Below are 26699 nucleotides of genomic sequence, written 5' to 3' on the forward strand. Positions count from 1 at the left end.
ACCTCCTTATTATATTTTCAAAGCGATTTGTTACATTCAAGTAACGCCCCTTCAATCAAAAACGCTCATATATTTCTCACTATAGAAAGGGTCTATCGGAAAACCACGCCCCTTATTACATGTGCACATCCCTTTGATATATTGCAGTAACAACACATTGTTTAAATATGCTGAGACTTTCACTAAACCACGCCCCTTTATTAGACATGCAAAGTCTATTCATATTTATAAGCAACGCCCCTTAATAAAATATTCTATTACATTTCTCTCACTGTAGAATGTCTATGTAGTTTTGACATAAAGACACACCCTCTTATTAAATATTCAGAATGGGTACTTTTACAGACAACACAAAGCCATTCCCCCTGATTAAATTGAAACACCCTTTTTAATATCTTCAAGTATCATCCCCTTTATAAGAATATTACTCAGATATTACTCAGTGTAGATGAGGTCAGCCATGGCGAAAGCCACGCCCCTTTATTATATATTCATAGGCATGTAAGATCTTCAAGTAACGCCCACTTAAGAAGTTACTTCACTGTTTGACCTGACCTTGGATATAGGCCTTGACCGGGTCTGTGTACAGCCATGATGCTATAAGATACACACCCTCCATGCTGTAATACAAAGGGTGTTCCTTGTAGAGTTAACACCCCTTAACCCCCTTGTTATTTTATGTCTACAGTAACTATAAGATGTTCCAGAATTTACGAGGAGGAGCTCTGTGTGAACACAACCACCAGCAACATTCATCCCAGACGTAGCCCTTCTCACACACCAGTAAAAAAACTCAGTCAGCGCATGTAAGAACAGAGTGGGAAATATTCCAGAGCTTCTCCTCTATGTACTGCACAACACCTAAAGCATGTGCTGAGAGGGTGAATCTGATGCAGAAAATCTCCCGCTGTGTGCTGCACGTGTGTACGACGGAGTTCATGTGTAAGGGGCATAAGAGACATATTCTCAATCTCAGAAGCATGGAGTCAGACAGCCAAAGTTTCATACCTCACACACCTCAAAGAATCAGTCCAGTCGACTCACGGTGTGGGCTTTGAGACACAGGAGAGTGTCAGGGACTAATTACATATTCATAGATCTGCACCGAACAAAGCTGAAGATGAGGTTGTATCTGACTCAGATTTATGGCTTTCAGGGGATATTTATTTAGAGAAAAACCATCTGCTCATCTGTAATTCTGAACAGAGAGGAGCTTTCAGGGGCTTTACTGATGACCAGAAGGGGACTGTACGAATCAAATTTCTTAGTAAGAGCCATAGTTCATTTATTTAATAACAAAGTACAAATCTTTTCACAGCTAAACCAACACATGCAGAGCACATCTGCATCAAACAGAAAAACAAAAATACAGAAGCAAGTTCAAACCACTTTTTTTTGCAACAAGCAACACCACAGTGACAGTGTGGTCATCTCAGAGGTTAATCACGTCTGTCCATATCAGAACCATTCCATCTCCACCGCTTCAGTTGATACAGAAAAGTATGTACACATCCAGAATGTTCTCAGAGAGGTTCTCAAAAGCAGTCCCGCTCGAAGCCGCACGCAACCTAGAACTGCTGCGTGATGAGCTTCTTCTTAACATCATGGGAGAACTTGTTAGAACGGAACACATCGCTGTCGTAAAACGCTGAGAGGCTGTGGATGTTGATCTGTCGAGCCTAGGAGGAGAGAGACCATAAGATGAAACAATCAGAGGATTCCTCTTCATTCATCACAAGTGATTACCACTTGCAGCACTATAGTGGTCACAGTCCACAGCAGAGGAAGTGGCATCGAGGCTCGAGCAGACAACAGTAATCAATTAGGAGACATTTAGCAACAAATGATGAGACACCCGCCATCTGTGAAGCTTCAGGGCAGTAATGTGACACACACAAGCCTTGATTGTGTAATGATGCAGATTAGAGCGTCACAAATCAAATTATAATGTATAATGTTTCTCAGGAACACAGAACAGTCATTGCATTATGATCACCTCGTTTCTAGACTCCTTGCACATTCTCTCTGGTCCTCTGACCACACAGGAGCACTCTTAGGTATACGATTAAGATGTGCACACTATTAGCCCAGGGTCACTCAAATCATACCTGTTGTGTGGGTCCTGACTTTAAACAACAGAATGAAAGGAGGCTAAAAAAAAAGTAGTAAGCAAAAAGAAAGAAAGAAAAAGAGGACAATGCCCACTCCGCCTCCTTTTCGTAAAACCATAAGGATTTTTTTGTTTTTTTTTTATTGTCATTAAAGATGAACGTGTAGTAACTGAGACAAACGGGGCACTGCTTTACCTTGTCCACCAGGTCTTTCTCTGGGATCTCGATGACGTCCTGCTGGGCTCCGTATCTGTTGCGCTGGTACGCCACCTGCTCCGCCACCAGCTGCTTCAGGACGAACATCAGCAGCTCGTTGTTGTCTCGCCTAAAGGCCAGGTAGCGGGCGAACGTCTAGAAGAGAGATGTGCATCAATAAAACTGAGATCAATCACCTGGGGACTGCAACATCAAAGGATTTTGCAGCTTCTCCGTATGTCCCTATCTCCACCAGGCATCTTAATACTGCGTGTGAAGTAACTGGAGATAATCAATTACAACAGGGCACAGAGTCAGACTGTAATCAATTCTGCGCAGGTACGAGGGCTCAAACCTGTCTGCTCTCTACAGCTAAAGAGCCTCGGGCCTCTTCTTTAAGAACTTCTGAACAGTTTTGATTGACACCGCATTATGTCAAGGCTGAAATTATGAAACAGCCCTTAGGCCATTGATTGATATTCACCTAAAAGCAAGCCTTCAGACTTGCTGACGCTTTCAAAAATATCCCTCACCCAAAAAAAGCAAATACAGGCATGATTTATGCTTATGGAGCACAGTTAATTAAAGCTGCAGAACGTGTCCAGCTCCATCAACAGTTAATTAAGTCCACACCAGGCAGCTTCTACTGAACAAACACTTCATAACAGAAAGCAGTAGGCGTCCAGGGTCAGGAAAGGCATTTTTAGCCTCCGTCCTATATTCCTGCTAGGACAGTAGTCTGCAAAATTTTGTGAACGAATCCGTGAGAGCCTTGAGCACAAGTAATAAACTTGCGCAGCCTTGTTATTTACAGGAGACGTAAGAGGGATTTAAAGGCGCTATGCTTAGGCTCTGAAAGCCTGTGTTTAAATAAACAGGGACCCGTTATATAAGACTTGTACGATGTGTAAAGAAAATGTAGAATCCCCACACCTTCCTCATGCTCTTCATCACGCTGAACTTCTGCGTGTCGATGAAGCTCTCCAGCATCACACGGATGGCCATGTTCACATCGTCCTCCTGAACGTAATCCCGGAGATGCATTCGTGCGTGAGACTCCGCCATCCGGATCATCGACTCGATGTGACGGACTGTGATCGGGATGCTGCCCGTAGCCTGGAGGAGGGGGATGTGTAAAAATAAATAAATACGGACCACAGGAGATAAACCATCCACAAATTAATAACAGTAATGTGCAAGGACGTGTTAAAGACTCTCTATTAGATTCTCTTTATTAATAACGAATTTAGAGCAGTAACAATGACCAATTACTTTTAACGTACGTGAGATTTTGCATTTAACAGTCAGTTTGCTCAAATCACCTCAGTGCATCATTGAAATAGAAGAAACCCACACCAGCAGGATCCGACATAATCAAACACTGCTGTAGTGGAATAACAGCCCTAGCCCCAGTTCTCACCATAGACTCTTTACGGAGGTCACTGTAAATGCGGGCCACTTTGTCCTGGTCCATCTGGTTCAGTTTGGGCCTCACGCGCTCCTTGGCGTAGATGATGTACTTCCTGAGAAGGTCTTGAGGGATGGGCGGCACATCCGAGGTGTTCGGCAGCACCACCTCCTCCAGACCGGCCATGCCCCCTTCCTTGTTGCTAGGGTGATGCTTGATGTGGCTCCCGACCACAAAGCGCGCCAGCATCTCGTCCTACGCAAGAGGAGACGATCATTGTTTACTTTGTTTAAAGAGAACACCCACTTGTTGCCCCCATTTTTGAGTGTTTTTGCAATGTCTCGTACCTGCACAGGATCCACAGTGTCTCTGACGACACACAGGACGTCAAAACGAGACACGATGGGCTCAGTCAGGTCCACGTTCTCAGAGAATGTGAGGGACGGGTCGTAGCGTCCACCTTAAAAAAAAGAGTGAGAGATGTCAGGGATTAGTTTCTTACAGAGTCTAAGAGTGATGAGGAAACGTCTGCTGTTTCCCTTTAGAGAAAAATCACTGCCCGTTCAGAGACAAGCTGCTGATCACTGCTTTCTTTTGCTCTCAGCAGCATTCGACTACAGAGAAAAACAGACTTGTGGAGGGTTATGAAAGAATGGAGCTATAATTGGAAAAGAAAAGGTTAAAAGAAAGGCCGGATAAAAGTAATCTTTTTAAAGCTTTACAGAGTTCATAATTGGAGCAACTACACTTGGCTGAGTTAATGGCACGACCCTCATTTCCTTCCTTTACTTCGTTTAATCCCAGCTCGTACCGATGGGGTTGGCAGCGGCGATGACTGTGCAGCGGGCCTGAAGGGAAGTGACGATGCCTGCTTTGGAGATGGAGATACTCTGCTGCTCCATGGCCTCATGGATACTGGTGCGGTCCTGGTCATTCATCTGGAGCAATAAAGGTAGAAACGCACAGTGAGTCAAAGCCCTTTCAGCTGCGGAGGTCTGGGTTATAGCCACAGACTGCAACAGGAAGTGGTTGAAATATCTGCATCAAAGAACTACTTTTAAAATGGGAAAGATACATCTTCCTACAGCGTAATGTAATATCAGCATTGAGAGTTAAGTCAGCCATCTTTGAGAGAAAGAGGGGGGATTTTAAATTAACTGGCAACCGATCTAAAACTAGATTTAATAGGCAATTAAAACAGCCCTATGGTTGGGCTCAGGATTCAAGCACCACCTACTGAGAGCACCTTATTAAGACTTCAGAGACACTTTAATCCCTCACCTTATCAAACTCATCAATAAGACAGACCCCTCTATCGGCCAGCACCAGCGCACCGGCCTCCAGCGTCCACTCGCGAGTGACAGGATGTCTCTGGACGTAAGCCGTTAAACCCACAGCCGAGGCGCCCTGTCCGGTGGTGAACACAGCTCGGCTCGCCACCTTCTCCACGTACTTCAGGAACTGAGACTTAGCCGTGCCTGGATCTCCACACATCAGCACATTGATGTCACCGCGCACTTTGTGCTTCCCTCCTATGGACAAGAGGTTAACAAAAAGGTTATTTTCTTCAGCGAGAGGCTTAAAGCAACACTAGGCAAGATTTGGGGTTTGTGTTTTTTCCCCCCTTGGGCTTCCCCTAGTGTGACTTATTATTACAGCACTGTACTGAACTCAACTTGAGGGGTGGGAGGAGTGGTTTCCTACCCCCCACCAAAAGTTACATAGTGCAGTTTCTGCAGCGCTGAGCATGGCGTACAAACAACAGAGGTTAATTTCTCCCTTTAACAGCTCAGTAAAAGAATCACAATGCTTTTTACGCTGTAACTCTCTGATAAAATTTTTTACTTATCGTTCCTTTAAAACCCACAGCAAAAATATGCTTGAGACGTTCACCCCACTCAGGTCTGGGATTGCTCAATAAAGTACAAAAGCATTTGCTAAATATAGACATTCCAGCTGAAATCCACATTTCTTCAAGCACACACCTGGATTTTTGGCCTCGCCTCCAAACAGCGCAAGAGCCAGAGCTCTCTTAATGTCTTCATGACCGTAGATGGAGGGTCCGATGCTGGCAAATATCTGCAGAGACACATTGATTCAGTTGAGGTATGAATTATTTAAACCTCACATCTCTATTCCTTTCAGTCCAGGTACGATCCAATCTGATCTGCAGTCCCCCTCTCTCTGAGCTCACCCTCTCTCCGATGCGCTCGTCCTTGGACAGAGCTACGATGGCCTTCACGTCCTCATCGGTCAGCTCAGCCACGGCCACGCGCTCGTCCTTCCTCGCGATGTGATTGGCCAGGATCACCGTGGCAAACACAGGAAAGCCATTGGCCATATTCAGAGAGCCGTCGTAGTTGTTGTGGTAGATGCCAGTGAGCTCCTGTTGATGAAAGAGTGCTCCTTAAAGTAAACGTAGACCTTAAGTCAGTGCTGTTCCAAGGGCCGAAAGGCACCTACAGAATCTTGCACACATCCAATCACCTTTAGCTGCCATTTCAGTGAGTATTTTGAATAAAATACATCATTAAGATGATATGAGGGACTCACAATCTCGTCTCCAGGCTTGCAGCTGTCCACCAGGTCAGCCAGAAGGATGGCATCTTTAGACCTGGGCAGACGTCCAGCTGCTACTTTGCCGGGGCTCTCCTGGATGGTGATGCGCTGATAGTTCTGATACACGGTCTGGGGGAGAAACGGTTAATGCAGAGGTTAAGAAATGCAGACAAAATCTGCAGTGTTGCATCACCAGGGAACTTCTAGTTCTAGTGAATTACAAACAATACAATGAACAGAAAATTTTTTTAAAACAGGAGCCCACTGCGGCTTGTGTTCTTCTTTTCAGAAGAGTCTTTAGTTCAAAGCATCACTCACACGGCTCTCATTTAAAGCTCTGTTTGAAGCCAGCAAAAACTCCCTTGTTCGGTGCATATGCACATTGTGTTTGTAGCTAACACACACTGTGAAACAAGACCAATCAGTCAGTTTTCTGTGTGGCCCTGCCCCCTCGTCTGAATATGTCCAATCACAATGCTCGACCCGCGTTTATGTGACAGCGCAAAGACGAGGTTACACGCAGCAAAACAGATAATGAGCACGGAGTAAAAACGAAGAAGAAAGAACAGAGTGAAAACGGCTAAAAACCAGAGCTTCTGCTCCTCGCTCCTCACTGCTGTGCGCTCGGGGTCGGGGTGAACAGCGAGCGGCTCATTATCATTTAAAGGAACAGGTGCTGAAAGCGGGCGTTCTGAACAGGGCTGTTTACACAGGGGGAGAACACTGCTGTGGGGCATTGTGGGGTTTTGACAGAAACATGACACAGACGTACCTGCTCCATGTTGATTTCAAAAGGTCCCAGAGACTGACACTCTGGACAGGAGCCTGGCTTCACCTCCTGGTTCTGAGACTGGAAGAACGGCCCTAGGATGAAGTTACACTTGTTACAGTTGTACTTGACCATTCCCAGCTGCGGCAGAACCCCGGTGCAGCTGGTCACCACGCCACTGGTGCGGATCAGCTGGTTCAGATGCAGCTGTCTACAGAGAGTATAAACAAATAAAAATTAACGTACAATCAATATCAGTGTTAGACGTGAGACAAAGTTGAGTCGTGAGTTAAATATACAAGGGTCTTTACTGGTGGGAACACGTACCTGAGAGACCGCAGCTCCTCTACGAGCGGCAGGTTTCCGACGCGAACGTGGATCTCATGGGCAATCCGATCGTATTTGGGATACATCGCCAACACCACCTCCTTCGCTGCTTCGTCAAGGATCTTCAGCATTTCAGCAGGAGCCTCAGGGAGAAAGTAAGCCAGCACGTGCTCTCTGGAGGCCAGCTCCTCGTAGTTCACCAGCAAGCTCTCCTTGTTTTCTACAAACGGATTCCAAAGATAAATACCACCCTATCAATTAGAACATGATTTCATTTCTAACCATTCCACGGCTTCTCTCCATCACCACTGAAGAGTCTCACCTTTACACATGTCGCTGATCCTCTCCTTGAAGACGTTGTGTCCGTGCTCGTCCACATGGGTCCGCAGGAAGTTCTTGAAGCGGTGGTAGATCTCCAGGCGAGGGGCGGCCATGGAGACCCACTCTCGGACCGTGTGACCCTTCATGTCCTCCAGGTTCTCGATGCTCTCGATCATCTCCTCGTCCTCTCCCTCGGCTCCAGCTCCTTCTGCCGCTCTCTCGGCCAGACGGCGGCGCCTCTTAGACGGACGCTCGTCATCCTCATCCTCGCTGTCTGCAGGAGGGACAGGGAGTAGAACAAAGTCCAGATTAAAAGACAGATATAAAATGGAAATGCAGGTGTAAGTCACAAGTTTTGGAGCAGGGATGGGATTCTGAGTTGGGAAAGTGTACATTGGTCTTGAGACATTTGGGATTTGAAGCATATTTTGTGTAAGATAAAATATTAATAGAATAAAGCTAATAGAAAAATTGTCATTTTATGGAAACACAAAAAATAGAAACTACTGTCATTTTATTAAACAAAACATAGCAAAAATTTCCAGCTCACCGTACAGCAGGCCTCTCCCCATGCGTCCCAGGCCCTGATCCCTGTCTCTGCGTCTCATCGCCTCCTCAGCAGCGGCTCGAGCTCCGGGAGAGAGTTCACTCAGGTCATCCTCATCATCCAGACCCTCTGCTTCATAACGATCCAGCTCGGGAATCGCCCGGTAATCCCTGAGAAACAAGGACCATGAGGAATCTGGGGTTTGGAATTCACCAAGTTCTTTCTGGAAAGGGGCCTTATTTATGAAAACTACTGATACCCTTGTTCACAACATTCCCATACAATTAAATTAATGAACAATTCAACCCACTGCTGCAATGCCATCTGATTGTGTGCGGCCCAAAGGAGGACATTTAATTGACTAATGTTCTATTTTCAAGCCGAACTTTAGCCATTCACGTTAAGTTAGTCATACATCTCCATCCCGTTCCCAATGAGCTCCTCTCCGTCGCCCTCATCCTCATCAGGAATGTTGTCCCCCAGCAGCCCCTCGGACTCGTCCTCGAAGGGAGGTAGGTCTCTGCCTGGGCTGGAGGTCAGATCGCCTCGCCGCGAGCCTCGACTCGGGCTGGTCGCCATGTGGAAAGACTCGGATGAATCCTGCGGAGAAAAGACAACATTTTAGAGACAGCAGTGCCATAGAAACGTTGAGCACTGGTACAATATTAATTCCCGTTACCTATGTGGCTTTCCAGGGTAATGTGAGATCAGCGTCTATCAGTTATATACATGTATATGCTGTACTGGTACGTAAGTGGATCAGATACAGCAGTGATGCTCGAGTTATTACACACTTTTAGATACTCCAACCTCATTGGTCCACTTTGTAGATGTCAAAACAAAGACAGCAGCTCATCCTTTAGTACATCAGTGGATGTTTTTAGTCTGTGGTCTATTCTCAAGGCAGCAGTGACTCTGAGAGGGTTAAACTCCAGCAGCACTGCTGTGTCTGACCCACTCTACACCAGCACAACACACTCTAACACACCACCACCACATCAGTGTCACTGCAGCGCTGAGAACGATCCACCACCACATCACACCTGCTCTGTGAAGGGTGCTAACAAAGTATGCACAGCAACATATAGACTTCTGCCTGTGATTATAGAACTAAAAGTGGGAGGTGATTAAATTGCGTTGAGTGGCTGATCGCAGTAATCCGCAAGACGTTGTTTTATGACCTACCTAATAGTGCGCACTCCGTAGGGCGCAAGGAGCGAATTAAGACGGAGCCCAGCTCCAACAAAAGACCGCCCAACGTGGTCCTTCACCAGATAAACTCCGGCAAAACTACGAGAATTCTTAATTTAACTAACGTTAAGGAGGTTAAACACTTATTCTGGTTTGTACTGGATCACCAACAGTACAAAAACTGTTTTAGGGCAGAATTGTAGCTAGTTGTTGCACGAGAAACTTTCAGTTGTAACCCTATGTGTAAATTTAATTCTAAAAAATATTAATAATAAATGAATAAATAACAACAACAACAACATAATGACGAAAAATTATGCACTGAATTAGAGGGACTTTTTCTGAGAGAAATACATTTGTTCATAAGTCAACTATTTTGTATTTCTGCTTTCACATTTATAAAACATGATTAAGATAAACTCCAACAGATTTGCTTCATATTTATTGTTGAATTCCCGTTCCACCTTAAATTGTTCAACTGTTGGCTATAACTTCACACCATAATGGAGCGAGAAATGTGAATAAAAACAATCCCAGCTTCTTTTTAAACGAAAACAGCAGCTCATTCCCGGAATGTGTCTCGCTCGCTCCGCAGTCCTCAACAGCAGCGTTATTAACACGACACGAAATAACTGTAACTTACCGCCATCGTGCTCCGTCTGCTCTCGTCTCTCAGCTGCTGTGGCTGTTGCAGTTTCCCGGCAAGAAAGTTTTCGCGCGCAATGTCCCACGTGACCCCAAAGCGCGGGAAACTTTATGAATATGTAATAAGGCCGAGCTTCTGTGACTTCTAACTGGCCTGTTTCCTACATTACCACGCCCCCTTACTGATACGTCGAGACGAGGAGGCGGACACGTTCGTTTTGCACCAACTGAGGGGTTTTTGTCGAGTTTCCCACTCACTTTTGCACATTTTAATGCAGATTTCCTGATCAAATGATGTATTCAGGAATGAACAAACCTATGTAAATGTCACTTTTATTGTTGTTATGTAACATGTTAAACTGGATATATTAACAAATAACTCTTTTCATTCGTTCAATTTCTGTAAACACTTCATCCTGAGCAGGGTCACAGTGGGTCTGTAGTCTGCTGGAAATCATTAGGTGCAGGGCGGGAACACACTGGTCGAGTCACTCGTACATTCACAACTGCAGACGATATATCACCACAGACCCAGACTTGAGCAGAGGAGCTGTGTGGGCCGTTTTCATCACAGTTACAAATTTAAAAGTTTTTTTTTTTAAGGAAAAATCCCCTAATGCCTTAAAAGTGGCTTATCTGTAACCTGCAGGCTGACCGGATTGGTTGCTTGGCTTTGTGACTTAAGAATTCCTGTCTGTCAGAATCCGTGTTTCTGAGAGTGTGTTTGGAACGCTGCAGTTTCAAATCAGAAATGCTGAGCCATGGGGCTTCACTGCTTTTTCACTCAGTATTTGCATTCCCAGAGAGAGAGAGAGAGAGATGGCTAAACACTTATTTTTCTGTTGAGTGTGTCTTTAATATTACTGCTATATTTAAGAAAGACAAAAAAAAAAAAAAAAAAGTATACATACAGTCACCATATTGATATATTTTTTATATTAATCTTGAGCCTATTTTAGCCATTACAAATTCCATGTGCAGCAGGTAGTGTCGCATTCACACAGCTCCAGGGACCTGTAGGTTGTGGGTTCGATTCCTGCTCCAGATGACTGTCTGTGAGGAGTGTGGTGTGTTCTCCCTGTGTCTGCGTGGGTTTCCTCTGGGTGACTGTCTGTGAGGAGTGTTGTGTGTTCTCTGTGTGTCTGTGTGGGTTTCCTCCGGGTGACTGTCTGTGAGGAGTGTTGTGTGTTCTCTGTGTGTCTGTGTGGGTTTCCTCCGGGTGACTGTCTGTGAGGAGTGTTGTGTGTTCTCTGTGTGTCTGTGTGGGTTTCCTCCGGGTGACTGTCTGTGAGGAGTGTGGTGTGTTCTCTCTGTGTCTGTGTGTTTCCTCCGGGTGACTGTCTGTGAGGAGTGTGGTGTGTTCTCTGTGTGTCTGTGTGGGTTTCCTCTGGGTGACTGTCTGTGAGGAGTGTTGTGTGTTCTCTGTGTGTCTGTGTGGGTTTCCTCTGGGTGACTGTCTGTGAGGAGTGTTGTGTGTTCTCTGTGTGTCTGTGTGGGTTTCCTCTGGGTGACTGTCTGTGAGGAGTGTTGTGTGTTCTCTGTGTGTCTGTGTGGGTTTCCTCTGGGTGACTGTCTGTGAGGAGTGTTGTGTGTTCTCTGTGTGTCTGTGTGGGTTTCCTCCGGGTGACTGTCTGTGAGGAGTGTGGTGTGTTCTCTCTGTGTCTGTGTGTTTCCTCCGGGTGACTGTCTGTGAGGAGTGTGGTGTGTTCTCTGTGTGTCTGTGTGGGTTTCCTCCGGGTGACTGTCTGTGAGGAGTGTTGTGTGTTCTCTGTGTGTCTGTGTGGGTTTCCTCCGGGTGACTGTCTGTGAGGAGTGTTGTGTGTTCTCTGTGTGTCTGTGTGGGTTTCCTCCGGGTGACTGTCTGTGAGGAGTGTGGTGTGTTCTCTCTGTGTCTGTGTGTTTCCTCCGGGTGACTGTCTGTGAGGAGTGTGGTGTGTTCTCTGTGTGTCTGTGTGGGTTTCCTCTGGGTGACTGTCTGTGAGGAGTGTTGTGTGTTCTCTGTGTGTCTGTGTGGGTTTCCTCTGGGTGACTGTCTGTGAGGAGTGTTGTGTGTTCTCTGTGTGTCTGTGTGGGTTTCCTCCGGGTGACTGTCTGTGAGGAGTGTTGTGTGTTCTCTGTGTGTCTGTGTGGGTTTCCTCCGGGTGACTGTCTGTGAGGAGTGTTGTGTGTTCTCTGTGTGTCTGTGTGGGTTTCCTCCGGGTGACTGTCTGTGAGGAGTGTGGTGTGTTCTCTCTGTGTCTGTGTGTTTCCTCCGGGTGACTGTCTGTGAGGAGTGTGGTGTGTTCTCTGTGTGTCTGTGTGGGTTTCCTCCGGGTGACTGTCTGTGAGGAGTGTTGTGTGTTCTCTGTGTGTCTGTGTGGGTTTCCTCTGGGTGACTGTCTGTGAGGAGTGTTGTGTGTTCTCTGTGTGTCTGTGTGGGTTTCCTCCGGGTGACTGTCTGTGAGGAGTGTGGTGTGTTCTCTCTGTGTCTGTGTGTTTCCTCCGGGTGCTCCAGTTTCCTCCCAAAAAAACAGTCCAAAAACACACATTAGTAGGTGGATTGGCGACTCAAAAAGTGTCCGTAGGTATGAGTGAGTGTGTGTTGCCATGTGAAGGACTGGCGCCCCCTCCAGGGTGTATTCCCGCCTTGCACCCAATGATTCCAGGTAGGCTCTGGACCCACCGTGACCCTGAACTGGATAAGGGTTACAGATAATTAATGAATGAATGATATAAGTGATAACATTTTAGGCATTTTATACACCCGGCAAAAAAGTAACAGGATCAACATTTTTAATCAGTGTTCATATATTTCTCAAACTAAACATCTATCAGTGGATAATACCATGATAAAATTACATTGATATAAAATCAGAGGTTACTTCTGTTGAAAACGATGGCCCCTTTAGTACACATTACTTGCCTATGCTACGTCATTATGTGCCTTTAAAGATGATATAGAGCACTGGCATGGTTAAAGCAAACGCCGTGTATGTTAGAGCTGTGGTATACAGAGAAGTCTTATTAATCTGAGCCTCAAGTCTTTTCTCTGTCTGGTCCAGTCCTTGAATTATGCTCTCTGTATCGCACACTAAGAGCTGGGAGTCTTTTGCCTGAATGACTGGCTTCTCCTTGGGTCGAGTCACAACAGATTTCTTTACTGCCTGAATTTCAGTGGCCACTTTCCCCACGCTCTGTTCCAGCTGCTCCAGCTGAGGCTTGAGATTTTCCATAAGAGCCTGAGCTTTCTGGCTTTGGAGCAAGATTTCTTTGACGGTTTCTTCAGAGGCACTGGGTGTGGACGGCGGCACAGCGATGGGCATCTGCGCAGTCACCGGAACCGGAACCGACACTGGTTTAATACTTCGCATCTCTTCGGCTCCGTTTTTCACAGCCCCTCTGAGCGTATCTATCAGGCCTTTGAGTTCTTCTTGCTGGTTCTTGTGCAAACTGGCCTGGCTTTTAATTGCTTCTTGAAGGCTCGCCGGTCCCTTCTGAGCCTCGAGGAGCAGACCTTTCAGCTCCTGAAGTCGTACCCTGTTTATGTAAGTAGACCCCATTACCCCGATGATGGCGCCCAGCACCGAACCAATGATGGACCAGTTCTTTGTCCTCTCGGCACGGGCTCGCTCCTTCTCATGACTCTCGCGCACACCGGCGGAGAAGAGGGCGAACTTCTCTCTCTCTAACTCCTCTGCGTTTTCATAAGCTGTTTTCAGACGCCTCTCTTCCTGGTAATGACAGACATTTCAGCGTATTAATATTTGTATAACATTATCAAACTGACAGAGACAGGGCCGTATAAGAGATATATTTCAAATAGTTCTAGTTGCTCTGTCTGACCCTTGCTTCCTCACCTGCAGCAACTTGTGTTCCAGTGTGGCTAGTTCTAGATAATGTGCCTCCTCTCGTGAAACCCGATCCAGACGATCTCGGACCTCCTTGAGTCTCACCTGAAGAGCCTCCAAACTTAAATGAGCCTCACGGACCATTCCTCTGGCAACCATGAACGCCTTCTCTGCCTTATGATGAAATGAGAGACACACTGTTAGGACCTAACATAGATTTACTGCGTGTTTGTTTAAATACATAGATTCACACAGCATGAATTATGTTGTGTTTCATCATCAAAAACACTTTGTAATCAAGGCCTTGATATTCTGAGTCTGTTAAACTGATCTACAAGCTTTAGTACTGTATCTTACCTCAGTAACTTTGCTCTGGGCATCTCGGACTTCATTGAGGCCCACAAATTCCTCATACCTTTCCCACCAGTAGTTGATAGTGGTGGTCATGGTTCTTACTGAACTCTGTCCCCACTGTTTCCCGAGTTCTGCTACATTTTTCAGCGTGGCTGAAGCCTTCTCCTGACCGGACACTGCCTTCTCCCGTGGGCTTGGTTTTGAGGAACAGTATGTTCTGCTGATGGAGACATTATACTGAGCTCTGCCTGGAGTTTGTAGGAGGTAGAGGCAGGTGCCATAGCTCCTTGATAGTATACAGCTCCCTCTGTACCTCATTGACTTTCTTTCATTTGGGACGAAAACACACCTGAAACCTGTGACATGTGGCAAAAATACTGTTTGTGAGGCAGGAATACAACATACATTTTAGTTTATTATAGACAACCATACATTTTCACTGTCACTGTTCCTGCAGGGGTACACTATAATAGCAGTAAAGGCAAAATAATAATAATAATAATAATAATAATAAATAAAATCCTTATATTAGGGTTTTAGAGAATTAATAAATACTTAATAACCTGAGACTCAATTTAACCGATGTTATCCCATGTAAATAACTGACCAATACGAAGCTACCTGTCTCCTAGTTCATTTATTTTAAAAACTAAAACATAGCACCAAATTCACATACCAGTTCTCTTCTTGTCTACTCTGGTCTCTGTTCGAGCGAAAAAACGAACATTTTAACACATAAATAACTCTATTGTGAACTATTAAATCAGAGGTAGCTCTCCTCAATGAAAGTCATGCTACAAAAACCGGCTAACTTTTCATTTAGGCACATTTTCAGACAAACCTTCCGTTCCACCTTAAATGACGACGCGGTTCTATGGAGCATTTAAGGTGGAACGGAGTATTCGAGTAAGAAGCTGGCGAATGAGAAGCCTGCATATCCGGTCCAGAAAGCCGTTATGTGAAGGTTGCCAGGTCCGTTGGTTTTACGTATAATTTACAATTAGTACTGACATAAAGCCACGGAAATCAATAACAAAAATATTCTTACGTCGTGGTAAATGTGAAATTAGAACAGCAGTAAAACTAAGAATGCAACACAAAGCAGTACAGAAAAGCTATTTAAGTACTAAATAACTGAAGCAGCCTCAGCTTTTCGAGGTGACTTATTAGGCATGAGCATATTTAATGGATCTGGCAACACTGCGCCTGATGGTCCTCAGAGAAAAGCAGCTCTCACACGTTTAGCCACTAATACTTATCATGTCTGGAAGAGAAGGTGTGTATTTAAACCCATTTCTGGGTTTATTCCTGGCTTTACTTTAATAATATATGCCATTTAGTCCTCAGCTTGTTTAAAGTGCTCAGTAAAAGGTCTAGGTTTGGCTTTAGAGCTCGTTTCTCAAAGCTAGGCTACAGTAGGCGGGCTTTTTGCTGTTGAGACATTTAGGAGTAAAATAACATTTTTTAAAAAAGACCAACTTTAGTAGATTTACTTTGGCGATTTGTTGTTTAATTAAAGTAACCTGTTATTCTGAAATGCCATGTTAAATTGAAATTGGGTCCTTATTGCGTTCTCGTCGCTCCACCTTAAATGGACAGCAGTTCGTAGCACATGAAGCTAATTTCAAGATAATTTTAGATATAACTTATAACACATCATTCACTCTTTAATCCAATTTATTTTTACACAGTTTTTAATAATTACATTGTTAGGATGTAAACCACGCGGCTCGTCGTGTTTTTGACGTTAAACTGTCAGTTTTAGAGAAATGTATTTTCCAGTTCAGTTGTACACAATGGTATTGATGGGAGCCATAGGTTTAAACAGTTAAACCTCATAAACCACTGGCAACTGTGAAACTGGCCACATCTCTTATGGAAATAGTGTGTTACAGCAGATAGTACTCAGTAATAACAAATGTAAATGACTATTGTACATTGAATATTGCTCACTGGTAGACTGAAATATTGCACATTATATTCTGTTAAATATTACTTATTATATATTATCCAAAAAGTGTACGTTCTGTATTCTTATTGCAAGTAAAATGTCAGGGTAGATGTAAGTGGTTTACTGGGAGCAGCAGCAGGAAGGAAGGACCTGCAATAGCATTGATGACAATTTCATGAGCACCCTCCTGTCTCCCACCCCCTGTACCGGGTCTGGGGACTTCCCTGGACAGAGTGGGCCCTCCGAATGAGTTTGACCAATCTCCTCCTCCTCCTGTCTGTGGCGGAGATGCTGCTGCCCCAGCAGACCACTCCAAGAAAGATGGCTGATGCCACTACTGCAGTAGTCCTCAGGGACTACTCCTTGAAGCAGAGTAAAATGTTAAACTTGGAGTCAGCACATGTGTGAATGGTGCCGATAATGTCCCGGAGTATCTCCTGCGCGTGCTGCTAAGAGACCACATCTAATAGAAAATCTCCTGTGCACCTCATGTATAAACAGAGCATGTTGTGAAATCCCCAGACCTGATACTCCGGAGTTATTCTAGAGTGTATTCTAGAGTATTTCAGGCTTGCAACAGCAGATGGACACTGTCGTTTAGCAGGTGCCAGTTTTACCAACAAGGAGGTTTTCCCATAAAGTGACCGTTAGGCTGAGTGTGTTTTGTAAACCTTGATGTAAACACAAAGCTGGTTTTACCACGTACCAGGTTTATGTTTAATAAACAGTTCATTGTAAGGTTGTTTGGAAGAACATCAGCTTGGTTCCTGTCATCTCCCTGAAGATTGAAAACAGTAAATAAACCATTTTAAATATCATTTAAGGTGCCTATGATTTCTGCACACAATTCTATATGATTTATTTAATTTAGAAGTTTTGTTACATAACATTTGTCGATGTGTGTGTTGCGTACAGCGCGAGCTGCTCCTACCAGCAGGATTTAGAATATGACTCATGGATTTCTGTAGATTAACACTGTCCTCTGCACCTGGGTCGCCCCCTGGGTGCTGTGTGTGTATTCGCTATTTTCCTTTACTCATTAAACTCGTATGAACAGAGCAGTTTTGTGAATGTAGTCTGAGCTCCATGCTTATTTACCCTTCCAGGAGGCAAGAAGAAGCCCCTTAAGGCTCCCAAGAAACAGTCCAAGGAAATGGATGAGGTGAGTTTATTCGCTGCAGATGATACAAACAAGTGTGGAGTAATTGTTGCAGAAATTGTTTCTAAAGCCTTTTTGGCTACACGCTAACATTTGTATTCCATCCACACACACACACACAGGATGAAGTGGCCTACAAACAGAAGCAGAAGGAGGACCAGAAAGCCATGGAGGCAATGAAAGCCAAAGCAGCAGGAAAAGGACCTTTAAGTATGAATCTCCCTGAGCTTTTAGAGATTGATGTTCTGACTCTGCGTCACTGTAGATGGCAGTATTGAGCTAACAGTAAAGCTGTTGTTATCATTGGGGCTAGAATAATTCATCCTGGATTCGCTCTGTCATTAATGCTCTACTCTTTTTGCTTCTCTGTTCGCAGCTGGTGGAGGAATTAAAAAGTCTGGGAAGAAATGAAGTGGGTGTAATCTACTGAACTAACTGCCGTTCTCTGCTCCTCTGGGTGCACACACACACATGTACATGAAATAGCATTTCTAATTCTTTGCATCCCTTCTGTAAGTTCACACATCTGTAATAACATTTACAACTGCCTGGGACAGTCCCCCGACACACCCAAAGATAAGAGTACAGGTCAAAACACATTTAAAACTGATATTTCATCCACGTTTTGCCCATTCTCCAGAAAGCGGCGATGTCCAGCTCCGCTGCAGGTTGTCACTTGTTCTCCCACTGTGTTATTTTCCACGTTTCCCTGAGCCTGAAACAAGAGGGAGGTTTGTTTTCTTTGCTTTTGTAGTTTAACCGACTGGTTGTGTCATAGACATTGCGATCACATTGTAATAATTCGGATGTACAAATAAAAGTTAACATTGCTTACTCTTACTGGCTTTTTTCATCTCCACCTCCACAGGGTAGTGGTCACTCACTTTCAGCGCCTGGACACAAACGTTTCACAGCCTTTAAAGAACAGCACTCGCTAACGTGAGGTAGCAATGACAGGCAGAAAGAGTTTAAACGGCCTGTGTCATAGAAGAGTTTGTAAATGATAAGATCAATGTATTTTGCAACATACAAAACCGTCTGGAAGACTGCTTTAGTAGAAATGGTCCATGGTTTTTCTTAAAATACAGATGAATGTTTACTTTTATGTGGTGATGATGATATAATAACTGTACTCACATCAGCTTCAGTCAGACCGTACTCCTGCTGGAAGTTGAAAGCTTTGGCGGAATTTGGCACAACGGCGTCTAGAAGAGCTTTTCCGTAAACCACGATCCTGCATGAGTTTAGAGAGAGACTGTAAATGTCATTTACTTGTAAGGCATTTTTTAAATGTTATTTATGGAGCACAAAGCAGGAACAGACCCTGAACTAATCTAATCACACATCTGTGGAAAATGTCACATTCACTCACACCTGGGGTTAGTTTCACAGAGACACTCCACCCACCAGAATGTGTGTGTGTGTAGACGGTGGGAGGAAACCCACGCAGACACAGGGAGAACACACCACACTCCTCAGACAGTGACCCTATGCCTCATGCAGTATGTGATATATTTCCTGACACCTACAGGATGATGGTGGTCAAACCTGTCGTAGGTGTTGTCGTTCTTCTGGCGTGTGGTGGTGTCCACGTCGTCGTTGATCAACCAGTGGAAGTTTTTATCAGTGAAAATACGAATCAGTTTCATCTCTTTTTTAGAAACATAGCCGCCGTCTGCGTTGAAGTCTCCCAGGATCATGATGTTCTGAGTCCAGCAAACACAACAGACGAGGTAAAAACAGTAAAGATGCATAAAGGAAAACACAAAAGGATGTAGTTATGCAGCACAGTGTGAAAAAAGAAAAGAAAAAAATACACCTCATATTTCACAATTTCTTTCACCTTTATAATTCCTTGTAATCAATAATATAGCTGCAGCTCAGCCCCATCTTTGTTTTGCACAAAATCGCTTTGCAAATTACTTCTACACCTCATACCCTGTCTGTCACAGTCATTAAAGCCATTGACTTCAACTTACGTCCGTTTTCCACTTGTCTCTCACGACTTGGACCACATCGAAAAACTCGTCTATCTCTTTCTCCGAGTCCTCAGGCTTTGTGTGGACAGGGATCATCACCAGGTCTTTCACCACTGCAAATAAAACACCAGTAACTTAGAATTCACTATTAATCCCCAAGACTTGCGCTGTCAATTACAAACTATTATTTCTCGTTAAGGACAGGAGAGTTGTTACACTGTCTGTTTAGCCCTGGAGCCAGATATGGTGTGCTGTACTGTCACCAAATACATCTGTATAAACATGTAAGGTATTCATTCATTCATAGCCTCCACAGCATCCTGTTCTGGGTCACAGCTGGTACAGAGTCTACCTGAAATCATTAGGCATGAGCTAAGAACATTCACTGGACGTTACACACTCAGCTAGTCATTCGCACACTCACCCTGTCACTCACTCACACTCACCCAGTCAATCACACACACTCACCTGTGGACAGTTTCACCCACACACCCAGTCATTCACACACTCACCTGTGGACAGTTTCACACACTCACCCAGTCACTCACACCTCTGCACAGTTTCACACACTCACCCAGTCACTCGCACACACTCACCCAGTCACTCGCACACTCACGTGCGGGCAGTTTCACACACTCACCCAGTCACTCACACACACACCTGCGGGCAGTTTCACACACTCACCCAGTCACTCGCACACTCACCCAGTCACTCACACACTCACCCAGTCACTTGCACACACTCACCCAGTCACTCACACACTCACCCAGTCACTTGCACACACTCACCCAGTCACTCACACACTCACCTGCGGGCAGTTTCACACACTCACCCAGTCACTCGCACACTCACCTGCGGGCAGTTTCACACACTCACCGAGTCACTCGCACACACTCACCCGTGCACAGTTTCACACACTCACCCAGTCACTCACACGTTTGTTTAGCCAATTTACCTACCATTGAGTGTGTTTTCTCCTTTTCGTTTTTTTTTTTTTTTTAACTGTGAAAGGAAACCCACACAGACACAGGGAGAACACACCACGCTCCTCAGTGACCCGAGGCAGGGCTCGAACCCACCACCCCAGAGCGCTGGAGCTGTGCGGCAGCAACATAATAAAATCCAGGCAGTTTTTATATTTGGGCTCTGACGTGTCTCACCCGTGGACGGACAGGAGAAGCGCAGAATGTAGGGTTCTCTGTCGAAGGCGTCCTCATCTCCAGGCTGGTTGTCCTCATACTGATACGTCCCGACCACTTTCGCCACGTCCTCCCTGCCATTCACCCACACAGTAACACGACAATAAGAGACAGCTACACTCTTAGATATGAGGCGCTTAACTTGGTGACATATGTCCACAGGTTTGTAGGCAGCCACTTGTCTTGTGTTTCTGTTGAAATGTATGGTATGAATGTGGTAGGTGTGTTGTGCTGGTGTAGAGTGGATCAGACACAGCAGTGCTGCTGGAGTTTTTAAACCCCTCAGTGTCTGGACCGAGAACAGTCCACCGACCAAAAACATCCAGCCGACAGCGTCCTGTGTCACTGATGAAGGACTAGAGGACGAGCGACACACACTGTGCAGCGACAGATGAGCTAGTGTCTCTGACTTTACATCTACAAGGTGGACCAACGAGGGAGGAGTGTCTCACAGAGTGGACAGAGAGTGGACACAGGGTTTAAAAACTTCAGCAGCACTGCTGTGTCTGATCCACTCTACACCAGCACAACACACACTAACACACCACCACCACGTCAGTGTCACTGCAGCGCTGAGAATGATCCACCACCACATCACACCTGCTCTGTGGGGGTCCTGAGCGCTGAGGAACAGGGGGAAAGGGGGCTGAGGAAGTATGCAGAGCAACAGATAGACTACAGTCTGTAATTGTAGAACTACAAAGTGCTCCTGTGTGGTCAGTGACTGTAGGAACAGTGCACACTGTGGATGTGTTCTGCTCACCTGTAAATGAAGAGAAATTGCTCCTTGTAGACGGTTCTTCCGAGACGTGTGCTGATCTTCATCGTGTACTGACGCTTCGGGTCGTTTCTGTAAAAAAAATAAACACTTTTCTATCAAATTCTACTTCAGTTCTCCAAGGTCGTCAAACGATTTCAGCGAACTGAAAGATCCTCTCACTTATTGAGCTCCTTCAGAAACGTGTCCACAGTTTTCCCGCTTCCGTCCACCACCTCCAAAATCACAACGATGTCATAGCGAGACACGATCTGAAAAACACAGGACCTCAGGATCATTTTCACAGGAGAGGTTAAGGGAAATAACCAGGAAAATAAATTATTTCAGTCCAAAGCTTCACTGCAAACACTTTCATGATTCTCATTCATTCATTGATTGTCTGTAACTCTTATCCAGTTCAGGGTCGCGGTGGGTCCGGAGTCTACCCAGAATCATTGGGCGCAAGGCGGGAACACACCCTGGAAGGGGGCGCCAGTCCTTCACAGAGCAGCACAGACACACACTCACACCTACGGACACTTTTGAGTCGCCAATCCACCTACCAATGTGTGTTTTTGGACTGTGGGAGGAAACCGGAGCACCCGGAGGAAACCCACGCAGACACAGAGAGAACACACCACACTCCTCACAGACAGTCATCCGGAGGAAACCCACACAGACACAGAGAGAACACACCACACTCCTCACAGACAGTCATCCGGAGGAAACCCACACAGACACAGAGAGAACACACCACACTCCTCACAGACAGTCACCCGGAGGAAACCCACGCAGACACAGAGAGAACACACCACACTCCTCACAGACAGTCACCCGGAGGAAACCCACGCAGACACAGAGAGAACACACCACACTCCTCACAGACAGTCATCCGGAGGAAACCCACACAGACACAGAGAGAACACACCACACTCCTCACAGACAGTCACCCGGAGGAAACCCACGCAGACACAGAGAGAACACACCACACTCCTCACAGACAGTCACCCGAAGGAAACCCACGCAGACACAGAGAGAACACACCACACTCCTCACAGACAGTCACCCGGAGGAAACCCACGCAGACACAGAGAGAACACACCACACTCCTCACAGACAGTCACCCGGAGGAAACCCACGCAGACACAGAGAGAACACACCACACTCCTCACAGACAGTCACCCGGAGCAGGACTCAAACCCTCAACCTCCAGGACCCTGGAGCTGTGATAGAGACACTACATATTCTTCATGATTCTACTCAATTAAAATGAATGAATGTAACACAAACTAAGTGCTGGAAATAAATATAAATATAAATAATTTAGGGTTTTCTTTACCTTCACCAGAGTTGCGATAACTGCCGGATCTGAGAGTTTCCGCTTCCCGAACTTCTGGATGTTGAAAGAGGCGATCTTCATGATTCCTGCACAATATAAATAAAGCACTCATTTTATTTGGACATTTACTTTAGAGCCGTAACTTCTCTGAGTCAAAGACTATATCAAAAGAGGCTTAGGAGGTTTAGCCTTGAACTCACTCATACACTCACTCTGTCACATGTTAACAACACAACTTCAGCGTGAAAGGGGCGGGGCTAAATATGTAGACGTATGTAAATACATTGGTCTTTGATTGTTGGAGGGGTAAAGACGTTCAGTTTTCCATGGTATGGGCCCTTTAAAATGTGTCAGTTAGATCATGGAACAGATGACTTTATTTTATTTTTTTTTTACAGATTATTTAATTAATCTTTTAAGAAGGTGAAAGTGAGAAAAGACCAAAACAATGATAATAACGTCATCGATCCTGTGATACACTTTTGCGGAAATGTTTTACACGAGATAAAAGGTGGGCGTTGCCTTCCATTTGTTTTCAGCCACAGAGCTCTTTTTAAAATGTGGCAACACAAAGATCTTAATCAGGATTCATCCAAATAATCCTTTCACATGGTGACAGTCACAGTTCAAACCGGCTGAGCGTTTCTCCTGAGAAAGCAGAAAAACAGGTCTGAAACAGAGCCGTTCTACTGTTAAAAACAGCTTAAAACCCACTGATCAAAGACTCACTCTGTTTTAGAAAGTGGGCGTGATAAAGAACACACACCGGAGCTGATACCGGAGACACGAGGCCCCGAGTCGTCGGAAACGCTTTCCTTTATCTTCTCAAAGTTGTGGGTGTGGATTTGTGACTGATATGAATTCAATGACTCTCCGGGATTCAAACTAAACATCTTCCAAACACAAGGACACTGTCCTGATTCTGTAAGCACAGTATAGCACCCCCTTGTGGAGATGTGGTTTGAGTGAGTGAGTAAGAGAGTGAAAAACCAACAGCCAACCAATGAGGTGCTTCACATTTTAAAAAGTATGAAAGTGTACTGATGATATACCACAGATGAACAAGCATCATATTCACATGTTCCCTCACATTTATGGACTGTACCACAAGGGGCGCTATTGTGCTCCACACCAGTCGCTCTGTGTCTCTCTGAGAGATCTGAGATGAAAGGGATCACAGTGTGTGTAGCACAGATAGGGCTTTTTTATTTAGTACAGGCAGTGAACCCACAGCTGTACCTCTGTAAGGACGACTCAAATGTAGAATGAAAATCTTCAGACGTCTGGTTCCATTCACCAACACTGGGAATAGTCCTGACGATGATATTCACACAAAACCGCTCTCGGTGACCTTGGTTTCATGTTGCAGAATGAAATGATTCCTCATATGTGCCGCATAGATGACTTAAAAAATTACTCCATATGTTACAGCAGTTGTTGCATCATCATTTGTGGGGAAGAGTGATAGAGTAAATCATAATAATCTCAGTGTCAGTAACTGGGTGATAGTCCTGGGCTCCAGAAGCGTAAAACAAAGTCCAAGTGGCACTGAACAAGGAAATGTAATTCAACAGAACTCACAACAAACAAGTGGAACTTTGCTATTTTTTAACCCTTTAAATGCTTGGCTTATTACAGGTTTATTACTATGTAATTGCATGGAAATTCGGTTCAACTTTAATGAACTACAGTGGAGGGGTGCAAGCCTGGACATGCCACAGGCTCCTGGTCATTTATGGGGTGACTGTTTCTAAATAACACTCTCACTTTTAAACTCATTAAATGGAGCTGTAATGAGTGTGGCTCATGAATAACTAAGAACAAATAACAAATTCTCGTTAATAACCAAGATTATGCATGTTTTGAAGGATCCTTAAAAGAGTAACATAGGAACATGTAGGTTGCCACTGTATTGAGCCTGTGTTTTGTTGTACAACACGCTGAGACACGCTCAGGACAACTCCAGGAGGTGGTAAATGTAATAAGCCAGGGGCCTTGAGTTTTAAGCCCACTGAGGTTGTACTGTATTTCAAAAGCACTGAAATAACCAGCAAGTCAAGCCTTTGAAGTCCCATTCAATACAAAAAAATACAACACACGATAATGACTGAAAACTACACAGTTCAAAAACAACACAATAATCACAATAAAAAAATACAGCACTCACTTCTGAAGCTCAGAGATATACGACAGGAAGCACCCTGAGGGACGGCAAAGGGACTAATGTGAAACACAAAGTCCTCAGCAAAACTTACAGAGGGATCCTGCTCTCTGATTGGCCGGCTCACAGCTGTCACTCAAGCCCAGCCCCAGACATCAACCAGCCACAACAAACAACAGCGGTGTCCCAGGAGGCGTGTGATAATGTGGACGAAAGCCACACCTCGAAGCCTGGCAGCAACCGACACACATTAGAGTCTCAGTGTTTTAAGGAAGTTCCCAGAGGAAGCAGGAAAAACAGAGGAGAGATTACAGACAACATCAGAAGCCCCAAGTGCACAGTCACAGCCTGTTTACACACAGCTCCACACGGTACGTCCCAGAAGAGTGTGAGGACACTTCAATCGCTCAAGAAATGCATCTCCTAAATATCTCTTTTACGTTTAATATCTTTGTATTAGTTACTACCCAATACCTCTACAGTGTCTCCTTAAATACTCTGAGCCAACAATTCTCCTAAGACAAAGAGCCCAGGATTCTCACCTGTGTCTCCCTCTGGGCTCGGAACGACCAACATAACTGCTGATACATTTCAGGAGGATCACCTTTGACACCAAAGCCTTTAAAGAGCAACGTTTGAGCAGTAACCGCTGCCTCTGGGCTTGGCTCAAATGTTCAGACTCATTAGAGACTGACTCACGCTGCTCTTCTTTTACACGAGCTATTAGTCCTAGTCTTAACAAGGGAGTATTACAAGGATGACACAACCACAGCTGAGTGTGAGTAAAAGTGCTGATAAAAACATAAAAAAACTTAAACGTTTCTGAGAGGAAAGCCTTGATTCAGCTCCAGAGCGGCGTTCCTTACAGAGCTGCAGTGGGTCTAGTTTCCACCTGAGCGCTCTCAGCGGTGTGTAACCTGCCCTTAAGTGCGTGTACTTGAGTAAATGAGAGTTCCGACCCACCTCTGCTCGCGTCCGTCAGCGAAGAGAAGGGGAATCTGAATGAACGGAGAGGAGAAGTCCGAATGCAAAACAATGCAAAACCCCCAAAGTCTGCACTTTCAGTTCAGGAAGCAGAAAGCTGTAATCTCCACCGCAGGTCGCAACGGCAACAGACGTCTGTTACAAAGGCAGAGCTCAGTGAGGCTCATTTGAATACGGCAAACAGAGCCTCGGGGAATGTCTCATTACTGCGTGGTGAATTCTTTTAGCTTTGTTTACAAACTACAGGTGCTGCCATGTCCATGGCTTGTCTTTCTGACGATATTAATGACACTGCAAACATTCCTGACAAAGGAGCATTTGGCTTAAACTCAAGAACAATCCTATTTTGTAGGAAGTGTTAGTAATTACTGTGTAGTTACACATTAATAATAACACGTAATAACAATGTGACTACAGCTAATGTTTCACTTCTCAAAGACTAAGCATTGTTAAAATAATTAGGGCTGTTATGTAAAGCACTGAGTATGAAGAGAGATTTGATATACAAGTTTTCAAACCATTTAAGTAATAACTGTGTAGTTATACATCAATAACACATGTAATAACGTAAACACAGCTTTTTCACTATTCACATACTATACTTTGTTAAATTAAGATATGAGTGTAGCAATCGTAAAATGAAATTCAACATCTTGATTCATTTACATATGGGCATGTTAAGTGTGTTGTTATGCACTAATAACACTTGTAACAACAATGTAACTACAGCTGATGTTTCACTTTTCAAAGACTAAGCATTGTTAAAATAATTAGGGCTGTTATGTAAAGCACTGAGTATGAAGAGAGATTTAAGATCCGAGTTTTCAAACCATTTAAGTAATAACTGTGTAGTTATACATCAATAACACATGTAATAACGTAAACACAGCTTTTTCACTATTCACATACTATACTT

At 44.7% G+C, this 26699-nt stretch overlaps 4 protein-coding genes across 5 annotated transcripts; 1 reads left to right on the forward strand and 3 right to left on the reverse strand.

The window, feature by feature from the left end:
- Window positions 1–1249: 1249 nt before the first annotated feature.
- mcm2 (minichromosome maintenance complex component 2) lies at window positions 1250–10191 on the reverse strand. Its single transcript, XM_066670419.1, has 16 exons — window positions 10072–10191; window positions 8653–8837; window positions 8241–8407; window positions 7692–7964; window positions 7370–7589; window positions 7046–7253; window positions 6268–6402; window positions 5909–6100; window positions 5700–5793; window positions 4996–5246; window positions 4526–4652; window positions 4062–4174; window positions 3727–3969; window positions 3240–3422; window positions 2307–2462; window positions 1250–1679 (listed from the first exon to the last, which is right to left on the reverse strand). Exons 1-16 carry the CDS (start codon window positions 10075–10077, stop codon window positions 1569–1571), a joined length of 2664 nt encoding a protein of 887 aa, XP_066526516.1. The 5' UTR covers window positions 10078–10191; the 3' UTR covers window positions 1250–1568.
- Window positions 10192–12425: 2234 nt separating this feature from the next.
- Window positions 12426–15346, reverse strand: ccdc51 (coiled-coil domain containing 51). Its single transcript, XM_066670420.1, has 4 exons — window positions 14931–15346; window positions 14258–14610; window positions 13910–14074; window positions 12426–13783 (listed from the first exon to the last, which is right to left on the reverse strand). Exons 2-4 carry the CDS (start codon window positions 14570–14572, stop codon window positions 12989–12991), a joined length of 1275 nt encoding a protein of 424 aa, XP_066526517.1. The 5' UTR covers window positions 14573–14610; window positions 14931–15346; the 3' UTR covers window positions 12426–12988.
- Window positions 15347–15429: 83 nt separating this feature from the next.
- On the forward strand, window positions 15430–18200 carry tma7 (translation machinery associated 7 homolog). The gene is made up of 4 exons (XM_066670424.1): window positions 15430–15530; window positions 17312–17367; window positions 17487–17574; window positions 17741–18200. The coding sequence occupies exons 1-4, from the start codon at window positions 15515–15517 to the stop codon at window positions 17773–17775; spliced, it is 195 nt and encodes a 64-aa protein (XP_066526521.1). The 5' UTR covers window positions 15430–15514; the 3' UTR covers window positions 17776–18200.
- dnase1l4.1 (deoxyribonuclease 1 like 4, tandem duplicate 1) lies at window positions 17841–25918 on the reverse strand. 2 transcript variants are annotated; one of them, XM_066670422.1, is made up of 10 exons: window positions 25763–25918; window positions 22639–22724; window positions 21483–21571; window positions 21306–21392; window positions 20504–20616; window positions 19344–19456; window positions 18913–19070; window positions 18502–18598; window positions 18200–18257; window positions 17841–18079 (listed from the first exon to the last, which is right to left on the reverse strand). In XM_066670422.1, exons 2-10 carry the CDS (start codon window positions 22717–22719, stop codon window positions 18057–18059), a joined length of 819 nt encoding a protein of 272 aa, XP_066526519.1. In that variant the 5' UTR covers window positions 22720–22724; window positions 25763–25918; the 3' UTR covers window positions 17841–18056. The 2 variants fall into 2 exon arrangements, with proteins under 2 accessions (XP_066526519.1, XP_066526520.1); XM_066670423.1 differs by lacking the exon at window positions 25763–25918 and adding an exon at window positions 24806–24849.
- Window positions 25919–26699: the final 781 nt, after the last annotated feature.

This window comes from Hoplias malabaricus, chromosome 5 (genome assembly GCF_029633855.1).
Source record: "Hoplias malabaricus isolate fHopMal1 chromosome 5, fHopMal1.hap1, whole genome shotgun sequence".
In the NCBI taxonomy this organism is placed as follows: Eukaryota; Metazoa; Chordata; class Actinopteri; order Characiformes; family Erythrinidae; genus Hoplias; species Hoplias malabaricus.

Bases quoted from the DNA above. Each gene is read 5' to 3' on its own strand.
- dnase1l4.1 (XM_066670422.1), bottom strand. From the start codon at position 22,719: ATGAAGATCGCCTCTTTCAACATCCAGAAGTTCGGGAAGCGGAAACTC. The intron at 21,393-21,482 runs GTGAGAGGATCT...TTTTTTTTACAG, and splicing joins TTTCTGAAGGAGCTCAATAA to AAACGACCCGAAGCGTCAGT. The intron at 19,071-19,343 runs GTAAGTTGAAGT...TGCTGGACTCAG, and splicing joins GAGACAAGTGGAAAACGGAC to AACATCATGATCCTGGGAGA.
- mcm2 (XM_066670419.1), bottom strand. The intron at 5,794-5,908 runs GTGAGCTCAGAG...GTGTCTCTGCAG, and splicing joins ACGAGCGCATCGGAGAGAGG to ATATTTGCCAGCATCGGACC. The intron at 4,175-4,525 runs GTACGAGCTGGG...CTTTTTTTTAAG, and splicing joins CGCCGCTGCCAACCCCATCG to GTGGACGCTACGACCCGTCC.
- tma7 (XM_066670424.1), top strand. The intron at 17,368-17,486 runs GTGAGTTTATTC...ACACACACACAG, and splicing joins AGTCCAAGGAAATGGATGAG to GATGAAGTGGCCTACAAACA. The intron at 17,575-17,740 runs GTATGAATCTCC...CTCTGTTCGCAG, and splicing joins AGCAGGAAAAGGACCTTTAA to CTGGTGGAGGAATTAAAAAG.
- ccdc51 (XM_066670420.1), bottom strand. From the start codon at position 14,572: ATGAGGTACAGAGGGAGCTGTATACTATCAAGGAGCTATGGCACCTGC. The intron at 14,075-14,257 runs GTAAGATACAGT...TTTCATCATAAG, and splicing joins CCCAGAGCAAAGTTACTGAG to GCAGAGAAGGCGTTCATGGT. The intron at 13,784-13,909 runs GTGAGGAAGCAA...TGTCATTACCAG, and splicing joins TGGAACACAAGTTGCTGCAG to GAAGAGAGGCGTCTGAAAAC.